General features: G+C 49.4%; 2 protein-coding genes across 11 annotated transcripts in view; one reads left to right on the top strand and one right to left on the bottom strand.

Moving 5' to 3' along the window:
• EFCAB11 (EF-hand calcium binding domain 11) overlaps positions 1-16,572 on the top strand; it is a 162,425-nt gene that overhangs the window by 29,279 nt on the left and 116,574 nt on the right. The window lies entirely within an intron of this gene.
• On the bottom strand, positions 15,534-16,367 carry LOC149872121 (uncharacterized). The gene has a single exon (XM_090034471.1). It carries the CDS (start codon positions 16,365-16,367, stop codon positions 15,534-15,536), a length of 834 nt encoding a protein of 277 aa, XP_089890597.1.

The raw sequence follows: 16,572 nt of genomic DNA, 5'->3' as shown, positions 1-16,572 counted from the left end.
GTGATTCAGGTTTTTATTTTGTTTGGCCTGTTGCCACAGAATATCTAGAAATGTTGTCCTAAGCATGACTTGCTCTGAGTACCACTGGACCTATGTGTGCAAAAGGGGAACAGAACACTTTTTATTCAATGCATAAAATATAAAGTGCTGGTTGATAAAGTTGTTTTTTCTTTCATGGCTCACTACAGGGTAATTTAGAGTGCTTTTGAAAAGATCATGTATGCACCCATCTGCTCTGAAATGACAAAGTTAACTGAAGCAGAGCAGGGCATGGCCCCTTACATGGGAGTGTAGATGCTTCCTGCTTCTATACGCTTACTTCTGTGTTGTTCTGCCTCTGCTTTTATTTCATTTTTAATTTCTTGGATAAGTTGCCTTGTAAATTGAAAAGAGAGTTAAAACATTAAACTAATCTTATTAAAAAGCATGCTTTTTTAAATACAGGCCAGTGATCAGATGCATTGTAGTATGCTGTGTAGTGTCAAAGCTCAACTCTTTCTGAGATTTGATTTATTAGTACAATAAATAGAAAAATAACAGAAACAACAATCCACACCTCTCTTTTAGATGAGACCACTCAGCATATGTCCCAAATTCTGTCAGTTCTTAGGTTCATTTGACAGCAGAGCCTCACTTTAGAACAGTGGTCTCCAACCTTTTCAACCTTTTTAAGTAGGAGATCACCTTTGGCATTGAAAAGCAACCCAAGATCTAACATTTGCTGCCACCCACCCTCACCCAGCAGGTAGGTCTGTCGGGAGGGAAGGGGGTAACAGATCAAGAAAGAGGGAGAAAAAATTATTTGGGGGCATGCCTCCCCAGCAGGTAAGTCCCATCCAGCTGGGTCCCACTCGATTTACCCCTGCTCCTGACTCTGCAGCACTGTCCCTCATCGCAGAGGCTTCAGTCTAGCCTCTGCGCCTTTCCTCTCCCATGGACTGACCTGCTGGTCTGGGGCACATGCATGCATGCACGCAGGCACTCAGCCCCCACTCCAGCCTCAGACTAACTCCAAGAGGCTCCAAGATCTACCGGTAGATTGAGATCCACAGGTTAGTGACCACTCCTTTAGAGCCTGGTCTCCCTTCCATTGGAGGGTCATTTCTCTAAGACTGACATTCCTAGCCAATAAACAGTACAACAGCTGTCAGCATGGGCAGGTACTCCTTACTTGCTCTGATACAGTATTAAGTTTGACAAATTCCCAACATGTTGGGAATTTTGAAGAAAATACCTGCCTATGTCATTTTTTCTATGTTGATTTCTCTAGTTGATGAGCTGAGCCTGTACAACTGATGAACTGAGCCTGTACTTATTTTTCTTTTATGTTTTTGTTTATATGGTGGGGTTGGTGGGTTGGAATTATTAGTAAGATATGTTGAAAGGAACATGTATAATTTGAATGTTATAGGATGTTTAATGAAGTTTTCCAGGGGGAATATATGTCCATATTGTGGCAACTTAATAAGCCTGTGTAATCATGCAAGATGTGATTAGTAACTTAAAACAGTTTGCTGCATTTTGTAACTTTCAGGAGCCTGAAAGAGTCCCAGAGAGGACCAAATTTTGCTATTTTATAATTCAAGTTGTCTGTCTGAGTTTCAGTCTGAGTTATTGATCCATCCATGCCACTCTTTGGCTAAGTACAGACAGTCAAAAAGCCCAAGGCTGAATCAGTTCAGTCTTCACTGGTTAGTCTAAGCCGCATAGAGTGAACCAATAAGGAAGTGAACAGACATTTTTTTTTATTCCAGAAATGCAGCCACATGCCTGCAGTGCCCCAGGCGAGAAGGCGGGGAAGGGCAGCATTATTGCATGCCTCCCTGCTCTGCTGGAGCAGATAGCTTGGGCCAAGGCTAGTCTACCCACCCTGCAGGAAGGGGTTTGTGTGAGAGGTGCAAAGCATCATGGGATATTGAGGGACTGTGGGACTTGAGTCTGGAGGTGATCTGGAACAGAAGTATAATAAAACTAATTTAACCTAAATCAGTTAAGTCTGATACTACATTCATCCAGGTTCATCTTAAACTGGTTTTGGCCATTTTTAAAGCAGTTTATGTGCACTGAACTTCTGTTGTGTTACAGATTTGAACCGGTATCTGATCACTTATACTGGTTTCTGTATAATTTCTGTCTCTAGCCTTTGAAGCCTAGTATTGTCTCCCTGTTAACAGTAGTATCAAATTTAGCTTTCTCCACTTTTAACATCCTACAATTTGGAATTCAGTGTCTCAGATGCCATTCCATGGTGCTCTTTGCTCTGCCTTCATTAATAAATCAGTTCTCTTTTCCCATTTTGCTTACATGCATCTGTCTAAAGCAGTATATGCATGGAACATTCTCTCTGTCTGTTCTTATTCATATATTCTGTACTTGTACTTTGCCACAAAGAAAGGAGTTTAAACATTTTCTTCATCTATTTTATAGCACTTTTTATCCATTAGTCTGTATTTTTTCAAGTTAAGGATTGTCTTTGGTTTTGTGTGTTTTTCTGCATCGAGCAAATCATTGGCATTAAGCAAATGATAAAATGAAAAAGCATCAGAGACAACTATTAAAGACCATAGACTATTTAAGAATGACCAAAGGAAACAATTGAAGAGAAGTATAGTTACTCTAGGCAAAGAAGGGCTTAAAAGTATGTGGAAATCTTGGGTGAAGTCAAATGGGATATAGTAATGGAGGAGAATGACACAAATGGGAAGTAGAAAGTGTTCAAAGATAAATGAATGTATGTCCTAATCTTATGCATGTTGCTTAGCAACAAGCAGTAAAAATGTGGATGAACAAGTAAGTACAAAAAGTAATTAAAGGAAAGAAAGAGGAATATGTATGGTACAGTATAATAACAGCATTAGGAAAAAAGATGAGAAAAGAAAAGATGGAGAAGGAAAAACAGATTTCAAAGAACATTAAGATAAACTTTAGAACATTTTTAATCGTTGTAATTTGATTTCTTTACATAACATTACGTAGGAAAAATAGGTAACAACTTACAATAGTGTCCAAAAAGCAAATAGATTACATTCATAGTAAAGAAAAACATAAAGAAAAAAGTGGAACAAAACCATAGAGTTTAATATACATAACTTTTTAAATATCACACTCACATGGAAAGGGAGTGCTTGAAATCATACCAGTGTGTTTGCATAGGAATCTAATTTACCTGTAGCGTTTACTTGTGATTCATTTTTTACTGAGGAAGTGTTCTTACCACTGCTTTGAAAACTTCACTTCCTAGCTTTTCACAAAGGCACAATTCCATACAGCATTGGGGACCGACTTCTTTGGCAGGCATGCCACAAATTATGTCCCACACCCTCTCCAAGGATAGTTATGATCCCTTTCCCCTGCCTGATCTGGTGCTCTGGTTTCTCTTTCTTGCCCTGTGTTCCTTGCCTGATCTTTGGCTCTGCTTTCTGCTCTCTGTCCTGTCTGCCACTGTGCTACCTGCCCCTCCCTTTTCTGCCACATGCCACATACAGAGGCTTCCCATACCACCTGTGGCCCATGTGCTGCACATTGGCCATCCCCACCCTATAAAGTAGTGCTGTACTTGAATGTTCAAATACGATTATGCATTTTTGGATAAATTTGTGGTAAAAATATGTCAAAATAAATTCTTGATTCTTTTTCCTGGTCTTTTTGTGAAAGAAAAATATGATGTATTTGTTGAATACTCCATGTATGATAAAGTCATCTGAATGAAGGATTATCTTATTACAGGAATGGGAATTGGAATATGTGGTTTCTATTCCTGGTATTGCCACTGGTTTTTCATATGGTGGTTAGTAAGGTGCAAAATGCTTTGTGTCTTGATTTCCACACTGTGAAAATGGAGATGATATTTTTCACCAGTTTCACAAGTTGCTGGACTTAAATGGCTTTGTGAGTTCCCTTCCAGCTCTATTTTCATATGATCCTAATCAGTAATGCTTTTAAAATACTTGAGATTCTTTTTAAAGAACTATGGAATTGCCTAGTATTGCTATTATATATGACACGTTACATGAATCTTATTTTTACCATATTTATATTTGGTAGTATAGATTAACATTTTGTTTTAAAACACTCTGGGATAGCTGCTAAGCAGAGGACACTAACATAAATAGACTTGTTGACATGTTTGGTTTTTTGTTGGTGGGGGGAGGTTTACACTATAACTTAAATAGTGACTCATAAGTTATGTTAATAAAATCTTGAAACCTATCAATGTGAAATACTATGCAAGAAACTTTAGGAAATTTGATAAAAAGCATGGAAATACCTTTGGATTTATTCATAATCTTTTTGTTCAAAGAAACATTTAAGTAGAAATATGATGTTGAGGAAAATCATATTTTGTAGTTAATACTGCTTTTCAATAGTTCTACCTTGTTTTCTTAATTATTCATAATTTCACTTTATTCATCCATCCTGTACCAGTACGTTATCATATACTTTCAACAGCCTTTGACAATGGCATTTCTTGGGTTGGCTTGCTTATTATTTGTATTATCATAAGGTGTAGGAAGTCCAGTCGTGGACATCTGGGTAAGAGTTGTAAAACCCCTGTAACAGATTCAAGTAGTAGCAGGTTTATTCTAAATTGTGCCTGTTCCCCCTCAGAATAGCAGTGCATCTCAAGTAAAATGTTAACAGCAATAGAAGGCAAGGTTTCATAGTTTGTAGGGTCGGAAGGGACCTGAGCAGATCATTGAGGCCGACCCCCTGCCATGGCAGTAAAGAGCACTGGGGTCAAACAGCTCCAGCAAGGTGTTTGTCTAGCCCTGTCTTAAAGACCCCCAAGGGAGGAGCCAGCACCACCTTGCTTGGAAGTTGGTTCCAGATCCTAGCTGCCCTGACAGTGAAGTAGTGCCTTCTGATGTCTAATCTGAATTTAACTTCTGCCAGCTTGTGACCGTTATTTCTACTCACTCCTGGTAGTGCTTGGGGGAACAGGGACTCCCCTAATGCCTGCCGGTCCTTTCTGACTAGTTTGTAACAGGCCACTAGATCCCCTTGTCGCCACCTGGACGCGACTAGCTGTTCTCAGGCCGCTCTTCCCCGGGTGATTGGTGTTGTACCTCACCGGCGTTCCCACCTTCGCCTGAGCGGGTGTTCTCTGCCCGACTCCTTGACCCCATTCCCACCTGCCATGACTTGATGGTATCAGTGTTTGGGGTCAGTCATCGTGCGTGCTCGTGGCTCAGAGTTCTCCAAGCGGTCACTCTCGGGGCTCCACCACCCCTACACCCCGGCCTCACACCTCCTTACAGTGGTGCCAAGCTGCTTGTTGTCTCACTCTTCTGACTATTACTCGAATGGAATGCCAGCTTCCCCCCCTTTAACCGGAGCTAGGCGTACTACGGGGCTAATGCCCTCCGGTCTCCCCTAGAACTCAGGGAAAAGATGAACTTAACATAAAACGCCAAAAAACCTCAACACAAACTGTGGCGTACTGCCCCTTTAATTGCCGCCCCTCACGTTGCACTGTAGCCCTGACTGCTTCGTGCCTAGGCAGTCAGCCTTTGCCTATTCCCTGGCACCTCACAGTCCAGCAGCAGCGTATCCTCTGGAGGCACCTCTCTCTGGGCTTCCCTGTAGTCTCTCCTCCTCAGGCCGACTTCACCTGGGGTATCCTTCGGGGTGTCACAGGGGCGATCCCGGATCTTCCTGACAGTCGCGCCAGCAATGTTGCTCAAGTGGCATCCCTGCCTCTTCTCACACCCATCCCGGGTGTTTCTCCCCTCGTGCCTTGGTGCTCCTGCCTGCCCAAGAGGCGAGGGCATCGGGTGCAGCTTCTCTTCCCCTCCTGTGGCGTGTACCACCATTTTTATTTGTGCCGGCCGGCACTCCGCACCTGCGTCACCAGCCAGCCACACCTGAATAAACAAGTGGCTGACGAGCCGCGTGGGTTTTGCCTCCCGTCCTCCATCCCCCAGCTTGGGAGTTGCCGGTAAGTACCTTTGCGTCCCGGGACACCCATCTCAGCCTTCTCTTGTGGAGGCTGAGCAGGTTCAGGTCCCTGAGCCTCTCCTCATAGGGCCTGCCTTGCTGCCCCCGATCATGCAAGTGGCCATCCTCTGGACCCTCTCCATGTTGTCTACATCCCTCCTGAAGTGCAGCTTCCAGAACTGGACACCAGTGCTTTAGCTGTGGGCTGACCAGTGCCACATAGAGGGGAGTATCACCTTCTTGGACCTGCTTGAGATGCATCTGTAGATGCATGAGAAGGTATGGTTGGCTTTCCTGACTGCATCCCCACACTGCCAGCCAATGTTCGTCTTGGCATCACTGATGACTCCAAGATTCTTTTCTGCCTCTGCGCTGACAAGAAGGGAGTTCCCCAGCCTGTAGGTATGCTGCTGGTTCTTCCTCCCTAGGTGCATCACCGTGCACTTGTCAGTGTTGAATCCAGTCTCATCCACCCACCCCTGTAACCTGTCTAGATCCAATTGCAGCCTATTCCTCCCTTCTGGCATGCCCACATCCTCCCACATCTTAGTGTCATCAGCAAATTTGAACAGGGTGCTTTTTACCCCCTCATCCAAATCACCAATGAAGACATTGAACAGTGCGGGCCGGAGGACCGAGCCCTGCGGAACCCCACTGCCCATGTCTCTCCAGGTCAAAAATGACCAATGTGCCACCACTCTCTGGGTGCGGCCCTCCAGCCAGTTAGCGACCTATTTGACTGTGTAGGTGTCAACATCACAGTCCCCCAGTTTTTTAATGAGAATCGTTCTTTGGATAGATGCGATATCTTTTATTAGACCAAGTAAAAAGATGGAAAAAAATTCTTTGCAAGCTTTCAGGCACAAAGATCCTTCATCAGGCATAGGAAAACTTTGAAACCTATGGGGACTCCCTGTGCCCAATGAAGTGTTTGTGCCCAAAAGCTTGCAAAGAACTTTCCAACTTTTTAGTTGGTCTAATAAAAGATACCCCATTTACCCAGAGAACCTTTCCTGCCTATGTCCTTGGATCACAGCTACAATTAACAACTGAACAACAATGGAAGTGTTTGTATCAGAAAGGGACAGTGATTTTTTTTTTTTTTTTTTGAAAATGGATGTCTCTATGCATCTCCTTCTATAAATGTGCTCTTCTATTCTTGGCTCGTACGGATTAGTATACTAGTATTGTATATATGTCAGCATCACCATTCCTGTTAGTCATTTAAAACTTCCTTAAAATCTTGAATTCCTTTTTGACATTACTACCTTAGTTCTAACATATATCGTTTGTCATTACAAATCCCTAGTATTCCTAGACATACATTAATGATTCAGCACTCCTTAAGAGGGAAGCATGGGAAACGAGCAGGAGGCCCTCATGCTAACCAACAAGTACTGTGATCTTATAGGGATCACAGAGACCTTGTAGGACTCCCCCTATCACCTTGTATAGGAGAGATCATATTGGCAAGAAGGGCAGAGAAGTCACTCTATGTAAAGGAATATTACATCTCCCTTGAAGCAAAGATTGGGAACAAAGAAAGGCAACTTGAGACCCTCTGGGTCAAGATATGGGGAGAGCGTGGGGAAGGGAATTTGTAGCAATCAATTCCAGACCTGCAAACCAAGAGAAACAGCTCAACCAAGAATTCTCTAGAGAACTGGTAGAGGCTGCATGCTGTAGGAGCATGTTCATTATGCATGACTTCAACTACCCAGACATCTCGTGGGATGAGCACTCAGCTAGATCTGATCTCTCACAAAGCTTCCTCACTTGCAGTGAGGAGCTCTAACTCAGGAAGTCTACAAGCCAACCAGGGGCAAGGCACTCCTAGACTTAGCTCTGGCCAAAGGAGATGACCTAGTGAGCGACCTGTGGATTGAAGGGAAACTGGGAAACAGTGACCATGAGCTGATCACCTTCTCCATCCACAACAAGTCAGACAAGTCAGCCAGTAGGGTAGAAATCCCTGATTTTAGGAAAGCTCATTTCCACAAACTCAGGAGATTAGTTGGCGAGGCCTTGTGGGACCACAGTCTGGTGAGGAAGGGAGTTCAGGAAGAGTGGTCGTTCCTCAAGGAAGCAATCCTAAAAGCTCAAAGGAAGTCCATTTCCTTTCACAAGAAAGGCAGCAAAAGAGCTGGGAGACCCCCTTGGCTAAACAGGGAAGTCATAGACTTCCTGAAATTAAAGTACAAAGCCTACAAGGGATCAAAGTCAAGAATAACTACCAAAGAGCAGCTTTCAGCAGCAGTCCACACCTGTAGGGAGCAGATCAGGACAGCAAAAGGACAGGCCAAACAAACTGGCAACCAGAGTCAAGGACAACAAAAAGTCCTTCTTTAGCTATGTAGGAAGTTGGAAAAAGAGCAAGGGGAACATAGGGTCCCTGATAAATGAAATGGGACAGCTGTTAATTGGCACTCAGAACAAATCCAAACTCCTAAATGGCTACTTCACATCGGTATTTCACCAGTCCAAGGGTGTTAGCCTGCTTGACAGGGTACAGGATGATCCATAGTTGGTGTAGATTTTGTAGGAAAACATCTACAGTGGCTAAATAGCTGCAAGTCAGCAGAACCAGATAAACTACACCCAAGGGTGCTAAAGGACAGACCAACGTCATCACTTGACTGATGGCTGTGCCCACCTCCTTTCAGTGGTACGTTCTCATGCTGCCTTCGCCTGATCTGCTGCTCTGGCCCACCAGGAGCCTTTGTGTAGGCCCCAGAGGGTACCTCGGTTGTCTTTAGGGTGACCCCAAACTCGCCTGCCACAACTTTGAGTGTTATTTCAGTGGAGGATACCTCCAGTGTGGTCCTGCATCTCAGTGGGCATTCACAGCGCTCCAACCTTCCCCATACCCCGGCCATGCACCAACCTTCAAGATGAGCCTCTTACTCCTTTCTTGCCACCACCCCTGCTGATGTCTTCCCTGGATCTCTGCTGCCCCTCCTGCTGGTGAGGACCCTGGCTGGACCTGGAAAGTTGGTCACTGTTGGCCCTTGGGCCTGTCTTCCTTGACGCCTTGTGCTGCCCACGTCTGAGGCCGTTAGCCGCTTGCTGTTGGGACTGCATCTAATAACGAGGACACGTCTGCCTTGGCCTAGTGCTAAGGGCTATGCTAACCCACTCTCACTAGGGTGGACAATGGAACAATCCTAAAGAGGAATATGAGTGACACCTTCACTTCAAACCCCTCACCCTAAAGTGACCTGGCCTAAAACCAAAACCAAGATGCTGCTACCGTGACTGCCAAGGGAACTTGGCAAAAAAAAAAAAAAAAAGACTAGACAGGGAACGCCCAAAGGAAGGTGTCCCACGCCCTCCTCACCCCTAAAGCCCCTAGTGTTACACACCCCGGGCTCAGATCCCGGCTTTCCCCCCCAACCGGGGTCTCTCCCCTTCTCTCCATCATCCTTCTTCACCCTGGTGCTGCAACACCCATCATTTCTACTGAGGGCTCCTGCACTGAATATCAGCACGGCTACTGCTGCCCTCCTCAGTGGTCCTGTTGGTCTCCAGTCAGTCCTCCCCGCCACGGGGACACCTTGCAGCTCCTACTGTGTCAGCCCCCGTCAATCTTCCAGCCGGCCCCCTGATCCCTGGTGGACCTCTATTCCGGGCGGGGCTTTCTTTGTGGCACTGGTTGCTGTGGCCGCTGCTTCCGCTGCTGCAGTTGCTGCCGTTGCCTCAGCCGCCACTTCTGCTACTGTTGCTTCTGCCACGGCCACTTCTGCCACCGCTTCTGCCACGGCCACTGCCTGCCACGGCCTCATGCCACATGCCACAGTCTCCTGCAGCTTCTCTGCTCCTCAACGCACCTCCTGCGCCTTTGGGGGTGCTTTTTATTTCCGCCAGGTGGCATGTCCCTGTGACGTCACCCAGCCTCAGCTGGATATAGGCGGAGGTGACAAATCACATGGGCAGTTCCCCGCTTCACGTTTTCCCACTCTTCCCAGTCCCTGTAACAACTAAGTTGTTATTTTTTATTCTTTGTGCCTGGGGTTTGCCTCTGAGCAAGGCTTTCCCCTTTTCTGGGCCTGTCCCCCTGGGACAATGGCAAAGTTGTTTGAAGACTTGTGGCATTCGGGAGAGGTCCCAGAAGACTGGGAACAGGCCAATGTGATACCCATCTTTAAGAAAGGGAAAAGGGAAGACCCAAGAAATAACAGGCCAGTTATCATAGAATCATAGTATAATAGAATCATAGAAGTAGGGTGGGAAGAGACCTTGTAGATCTTCAAGTCGAACCCCCTGCCTGGGCAGGAGAAAAAAGGCTCAAATGATCCCAGCTATGTAGACATCAAGCCTCCTCTTAAAGACCCCCAGGGTAGGAGCCAGCACCACTTCCCTTGGAAGTTGGTTCCAGATCCTAGCTGCCCCAACTGTGAAGTAGTTCTTGCGGAAGTCTAATCTAAACCTACTCTCCAACAACTTGTGGCCGTTATTCCTTGTTATGCCAGGGGCGTTAGGGGAAACAAAGTCTCTCCCAAACCCTTCTGGTCCCCCCCAAGTGAGTTTATAGACTGTCACCAGGTCCCCTCTCAGCCTTCTCTTGTGAAGGCTGAAGAGGTTCAGGTCCTACAGTCTCTCATTGTAGGGTCTGCCCTGTTGTCTCTGGATCATGCGGGTGGCCCTCCTCTGGACCCCCTCAATGTTGTCCACATCCCTCCTGAAGTGGGGCGCACAGAACTGGACACACTGCTCCAGCTGTGGCCTGACCAGTGTTGCATAGAGGGGGAGGTTCACCTCCTTGTCCCTGCTAGAGATGCACCTGTGAATGCACGACAAGGTCTGGTTAGCCCTGCCAACTGTGACCTCGTGTTGTCTGCCCATGTTCATCTTCGAGTCAGTAATGACTCTAGGATCCCTTTCTGCCTCCGTGCTCTCAAGAAGGGAGTTTCCCGTCTTAAAAGTGTGCTGCTGGTTACTACTGCCCAAGTGCAACACCCTGCACTTGTCAGTATTGAAGTGCATCCTGTTTTTGCTAGCCCACCCCTGTAACCTATCCAGGTCTTGCTGCAGTCTTTCCCTCCCTACTAGTGTGCTCACCTCACCCCAAATTTTGGTATCATCAGCAAATTTAAACAGATTGCTTTTCACCCCATCGTCCAGTCGCTGATAAAGAAATTGAACAGCGTGGACCGAGCCCTGGGGAACTCCGCTGCCCACTTCTCCCAAGGTTGAATATGATCCATCCACCACCACCCTCTGAGTGCAACCCTTCAGCCAATCTGCAATCCATCAGTCACCCAATTTTTTAATGAGGATGGGGTGGGAGACGGTGTGAAAGGCCTTGCTGAAGTCCAGAAAGACTACATCCACGGCGACACCTGCATCCAATGCTTTTGTGACCTGATCATAAAAGGCAATCAGGTTCGTCTGACATGACCTGCCCCTAATGAAACCGTGCTGGTTGCCCTTGAGCATCATCTCTGAGGCCAGCCCATCACGGATGTGATCCATGATGATCTTCTCAAAGAGTTTCCCTAGGATTGAGGTAAGACTGATGGGCCTATAGTTGCCCTGGTCCTCCCTCCTCCCTTTTTTAAAGATGGGGACCATGTTGGCTATCTTCCAATCATCTGGCACCTGGCCCGAGCACCATGAGTGCTCATAAAGGCATGCCAAGGGCCCTGCAATAACCCCTGCTAGCTCCCTCAACACACTGAGGTGGAGAGCATCTGGACCCACTAATTTGAACACATCCAGCCCCTCCAGAAGCTCTCTAACCTGGTCCTCCCCAACCTGAGGTCTGGAAGTGTTCCCCTCAAGTCTGTCTTGCATCATGGTGGGGAAGTCCTGGTCCCTGCCCAAGAAAATGAAGGTGAAGAATTGGTTAGAGGTCTGCATTCTCCTCTGGCACAACTACCAGATTGCCCAAAGGATCTTGCGGGGGCCCCACATTTCCTGGTGTTTTCTTCATCCTCCTTATATATTTGAAAAAGGACTTTCTGTTATCTTTGATTTTGGATGCAAGTCCTAGCTCTATGTCCACCTTAGCTTTCCTGACAGCCCCCCTACAGGCCCAAGCAGAGGAGGTATACTCCTTGTCGGAGGGCACTTCAGTACCCTGCTCCTAGTAAGTCTTTAACTTGAGGGGGGAGGTGTGTCGCAGGACACTTCAGTGCCCTGCTCCTACAAAGAGGTACAGGTGTTGGTTGTCAGGGCAACCACAGTTGGTCAGCTGACCGGAAGGGGGCAGGGCCTGACCTATATAAATACAATCCAGGCTGAGGCCAGAGAGGCAGTTCCCCACTTGCAGCCAAGGAAGAAGGAGCTCTGCTGGAGTAAGCAGAGTAGGGAAGCCTGATGGTCTGAGCAGCTTCTGTTCAAGGATACCGGGTGGAGGAAGCCCTGGTAGGGAGTTGAATGTTGGTTAGTCAGATGGCTTAGAGTTTATGTTGTAGCCCAGGGGCTTGAGTTTTCCGTTTGTAGTTTTATAAGACCGGAGGACCAGGTGAGACTAATAGGGGTTGGAGGAGGCCTCACAGGGGCTCCACGGTAGTGTGGGGACCCCGGTGCCCGAGAGGGCACAACATTCAGGGGTGCACTGACCCTAGCCCTGAGAAGGGACACAGAGGATTGGGGGCCAGGTGAGGTCAAGGCTGCCTGAGCCCCACAGGAACTTAAGACCTGAGGAGGGGATTTGGGGGCCAGGCACAGCTATGGCCACCTGAGCGCCAAGTGTGAGAAGTCCAAGAGGGGGTGCAGGTGAGAAGCCCAGAAGGCACTTGCTTTGAGACCCAAGGAGGGGGGTTCGGGGCCAGGCATGGTTACGGCACCTGATCCCCAATCGAGAGAAGGTCCCAGAGCGGGCACGGTCACGAGAGAAGGCCCCAGAGCGGGCACAGTGAGAGCACAGGCAAACACGAGAGAGGCCAAGGAGCACACGCGGGGAGCGCGTGCAACTGCTAGAAAATAGAGGCCAGGGAACATCCGTGAGGGTGTGTGGCAACCGTGAGAGAAGCCAGGGAACGCCTGGTGGGTGCAGGCCCTAAGGCGAGCCAGAGAGTGTCCGTGAGGGCGCAGGCCATTGTGAAAGAGGCCAGAGAGCCTATGAGGGCCTGGGCCAGTGTGAGACAAGCCCAAGGAGCCTGTGAGGGCACGGGCAATTGCAAGACAAGCCGGGGGGCGCCCGTAAGGGCACGGCAAGGGATCGACCATACAACGTCCGGTACATCTGCAAGGCTTGGGGTGTGGTACAAGGGTGGTAGGAGCCACGCGTAGCCCGTAAGGCTGGGGTGCACCAAGTCAATCAATACAGAACAGGGGCCAGGATACACCAGAGCACCGTGTCCAAGGGGACAAAAAGGCAGTGTGGCAGGACAACCTAGGGGTGCCATGAACTCCCCTAGCGCCTCTAACTACTGTGCCAAATCGGGTCCAAATGCACCCTCTGTATCTCACCCACCACGTCTTTGATGTTGATTGTTAAAAGGAGGCTGCCTTCTTTCCTCTTTGGCACGGTGCCCTGATGTATTTAGGCTAACGCTCTGCCTAGTTGTCTTGGTGCACTCCAGCCTCAGGGTTACGCGTGGGCCCTACAGGCACCCGTGCCCTCATGGCTCCCTAGGCTCACCTCCGTCGCCCGCCTGCGCCCTCACAGGCGCCCCTAGCTTCCCTCACGGCTCTCGCCCGCACCGGGGCCTGCCTCACCGCGCAATTCCCGCAGCCCACACTGGGGCCTGCCTCGCCATGGCCCTCGCACGATCGCCCCCCTAGGCTTGCCTCGCCATGGCCCTCGCACGATCGCCCCCCCGGGCTTGCCTTTATATGATCGCCCTCACCAGGACTTTTGCTCTCACAATACCGCCCACTGGGCCATGCCTCGTGATTCCTCTGCCTGCACTGGGGCCTTGCCTCGCGATTCCCCTGCCCGCACTGGGGCCGGGATACCCCAAAACGCAGTGCCCTCTCCAGCGCCAGGAACCCCCCCACTACTGGGGAGCTCCTATGACGCCTTCTCCAACCCCTACAGCCTCACCCGGTCCTCCGGTGTTATACAACAACCAAAACAGAAAACTCACACCCTTGTGTTCCAACATAAATTCCAAGCCAACCTGGCTAACCTCCATATATATCCCTACTAGGGTTTCCTCCACCCAGTATCCTCATGCAGGTGCCGCTCAGGCCATCAGGCTTCTCTGCTATGCCTGCTCCCAGCAGAGCTCCCTCTTCCTCGGCTGCCAGAGGGGAACTGACTCTGGTCTCAGCCTGGCTGTTTATATAGGCCAGGCCTTGCCCCTTTCTGGTCAGCTGGCCAGACTGGTTGTCTTGGCAACCCACACCTGTGCTGCCCTGGTGACTGGCAGCTGAGCCCATATTACCACTTGTCAGTAGCAGGCACCTTAGTGCCCTGCTACAGGCAGCCTCCCTTATAAAATACCTAACATCAAAGACGTGGCGGGTGAGAACAAGGGTGCTTTATCTCGGACTTGGCACGGTAGGGGGTGTCTGGAGAGATCACGGCCGTTCCTAGGCCCCCACCCCGTGACACTCCTCCTTGGAGATAACACACCCTTTCCACCGGTTGTATGCCCCCTTTTGGCAATCGGGCATTCCCATACACCCTTGGTGAACCAGGGAGGCTTATAGGCACTCCTGCCCCCCTTGCTTCTTGTTGGGATGGTCACCCCTTGGGCCCTGAGTATCGTCTCCTTAAGGAACGTGCACTCATCTTGGGCACTGAGCTCCCCTGCTCTTGAGAACCCCAGCACCTCCCCCACTAATCTCAACTTGTTGAAGTTGGTCCTCTTGAAGTTGAAGGCTGCTGCCTTGCTGCAGGCCATTGACACCCTGCGCTGGATGGTGAATTCCAGCAAGCGATGATTGCCATCACCCAGGTGGTCAAGGACCTGGAGGCCCCTTACCAGGTTGTCTCCTATGGCCAGGACCAGGTCCAACAGGGCATTTCCTCTGGTGGGACTGTGCACCTCCTGAATTAAGTGGAGGATCTATATCTCAGCCAAGAACCTCCTGGAACGGTCCGACCTGGCTGTCTGTTCCTCCCAGCAGATGTCTGGATAATTTAAATCTCCCAGGACAACTACATCCCTTGCCTTAAGTGCCTCTGCAAGCTGGCCCAAAAATTCCCGGTCCAGCTCCTCCCCTTGGTTGGGGGGTCTGTAATAGACCCCCACCGTTAGATCCCTCTCCCCACAGCCCTGTTGTATCTTGACCCAGAGCACTTCCGCTTGCCCCTCTGACCCCATTCTGCTGGCAGAGGATGTGTATTGCTCCTTGACATAGAGCACCACACCCCCGCCTTTCCTTCCTTCTCTATCCCACCTGTAAAGCCTATAGCCCCTAATGCTAACGGCCTAGTCGTGGGATGAATCCCACCAAGTTTCTGTAAGCCCTATTATGTCTGGGTCTGAACTGGCTATTCTGAGGGTGAGTTCCTCCCGTTTATTCCCCATACTACGAGCATTGGTATATAGGCATTTATATGCCTAGCTGCATGTGCCACCCCCCAATTTGGGAGACTGTTTTGTTCTGTTTCTTACCTGGGCACTCCTTGCATTTGTCACCTGTCTTGCTCAGGTGGTGTCTCCTCATCTTCCTGTGGCCCCCCTCCCTCGGCGATGCTAGTTTAAAGCTCGCCATACGAGATCAGCCAACCTGGAAGAGAAGATACGCTTGCCTTTAGGAGAGAGGTGAAGCCCATCCCACCCCAGCAAGTCCCCCACCCAAAAGCATGGGTCATTATCAAGGAACCCAAGGCCTGCCTGGCACCACCAACTGCATGAGCACCGGTTGACCTCGCCAGTGCAGGTCTCATGTCGCAGTCCCCACCTACTCACCGGAAGAAGAGAGGAGAATACCACCTGCGTGCCCATCTCCTTAAGCTTGTCCCCCAGAGCCTTGAAATCTTTCATAATGCAGTCAGGCTTGCCCCTGGCCATGTCATTCGTTCCCACATGGATGACAACCATGGGGTAGTGGTCTGCAGGTCTGATGTAGGCCGGGATCCTCTCCGTGATGTCTCTAACCCGTGCCCCAGGCATGAAACAGACCTCCTGCGTCATGGGATCAGGCTGACAGATGGGACCTTCCAGTCTTTGTAGGATGGAGTCTCCGATGGAGTCTCGGCGTTTCTTCTTGCCGGTGTTCGCTCTCTGCCCATTCTTTACCATGTGGGGAGTGGCACCGTCCCCGCCAGAGGCAATTTCACTGTCTTTCTCCATCACAGCTGCCAGGGCGTCGAACCTGTTCCCCAGGGGAACCTGGGGAGCTTCCACCACTCTAGGCCTAGCAGCTCTGGATTTGGACACCTTCTGCCACTCCTGCGTTGGATGCGTCTCCTGTGTGGGCTGTACAGTGGGCAAGCGGGCCTGCAGAGAACAGAAATAGTCATCAATTTCATCCTCTGCATCCCTGATCCCCCTCAGCCTGCTCACCTCAGCCTGGAGCTCCCTCATCTCCTCCAGGACCCTAAGCCGTGCACAGGAGGGCCAGGCAAGGGGACCACCAGGCCCCCCCATCCAGGACCCCACAGAGCCCCCCCACAGACAGGGGGGCAAGGGGCCACCAACCCCACCATGAGCTCCGTCTGAGTGAAGGCCTCAGAAGAGCCCATGGCAGGCGGCCATGCCCAGGCGGGGCCTCTGGCAGCTGTGCTCCGCG

This window comes from Crocodylus siamensis, chromosome 2 (genome assembly GCF_052110815.1).
Source record: "Crocodylus siamensis isolate JL-2025a chromosome 2, ASM5211081v1, whole genome shotgun sequence".
Taxonomy (NCBI): domain Eukaryota; kingdom Metazoa; phylum Chordata; order Crocodylia; family Crocodylidae; genus Crocodylus; species Crocodylus siamensis.
Note: the sequence above shows the minus strand (reverse complement) of the source record. Positions and strands in the feature narration are given on the sequence as shown.

What these genes read in the sequence shown, in the direction of transcription:
- LOC149872121 (XM_090034471.1), bottom strand. Translation starts at nt 16,367, where the DNA reads ATGAGGGAGCTCCAGGCTGAGGTGAGCAGGCTGAGGGGGATCAGGGAT.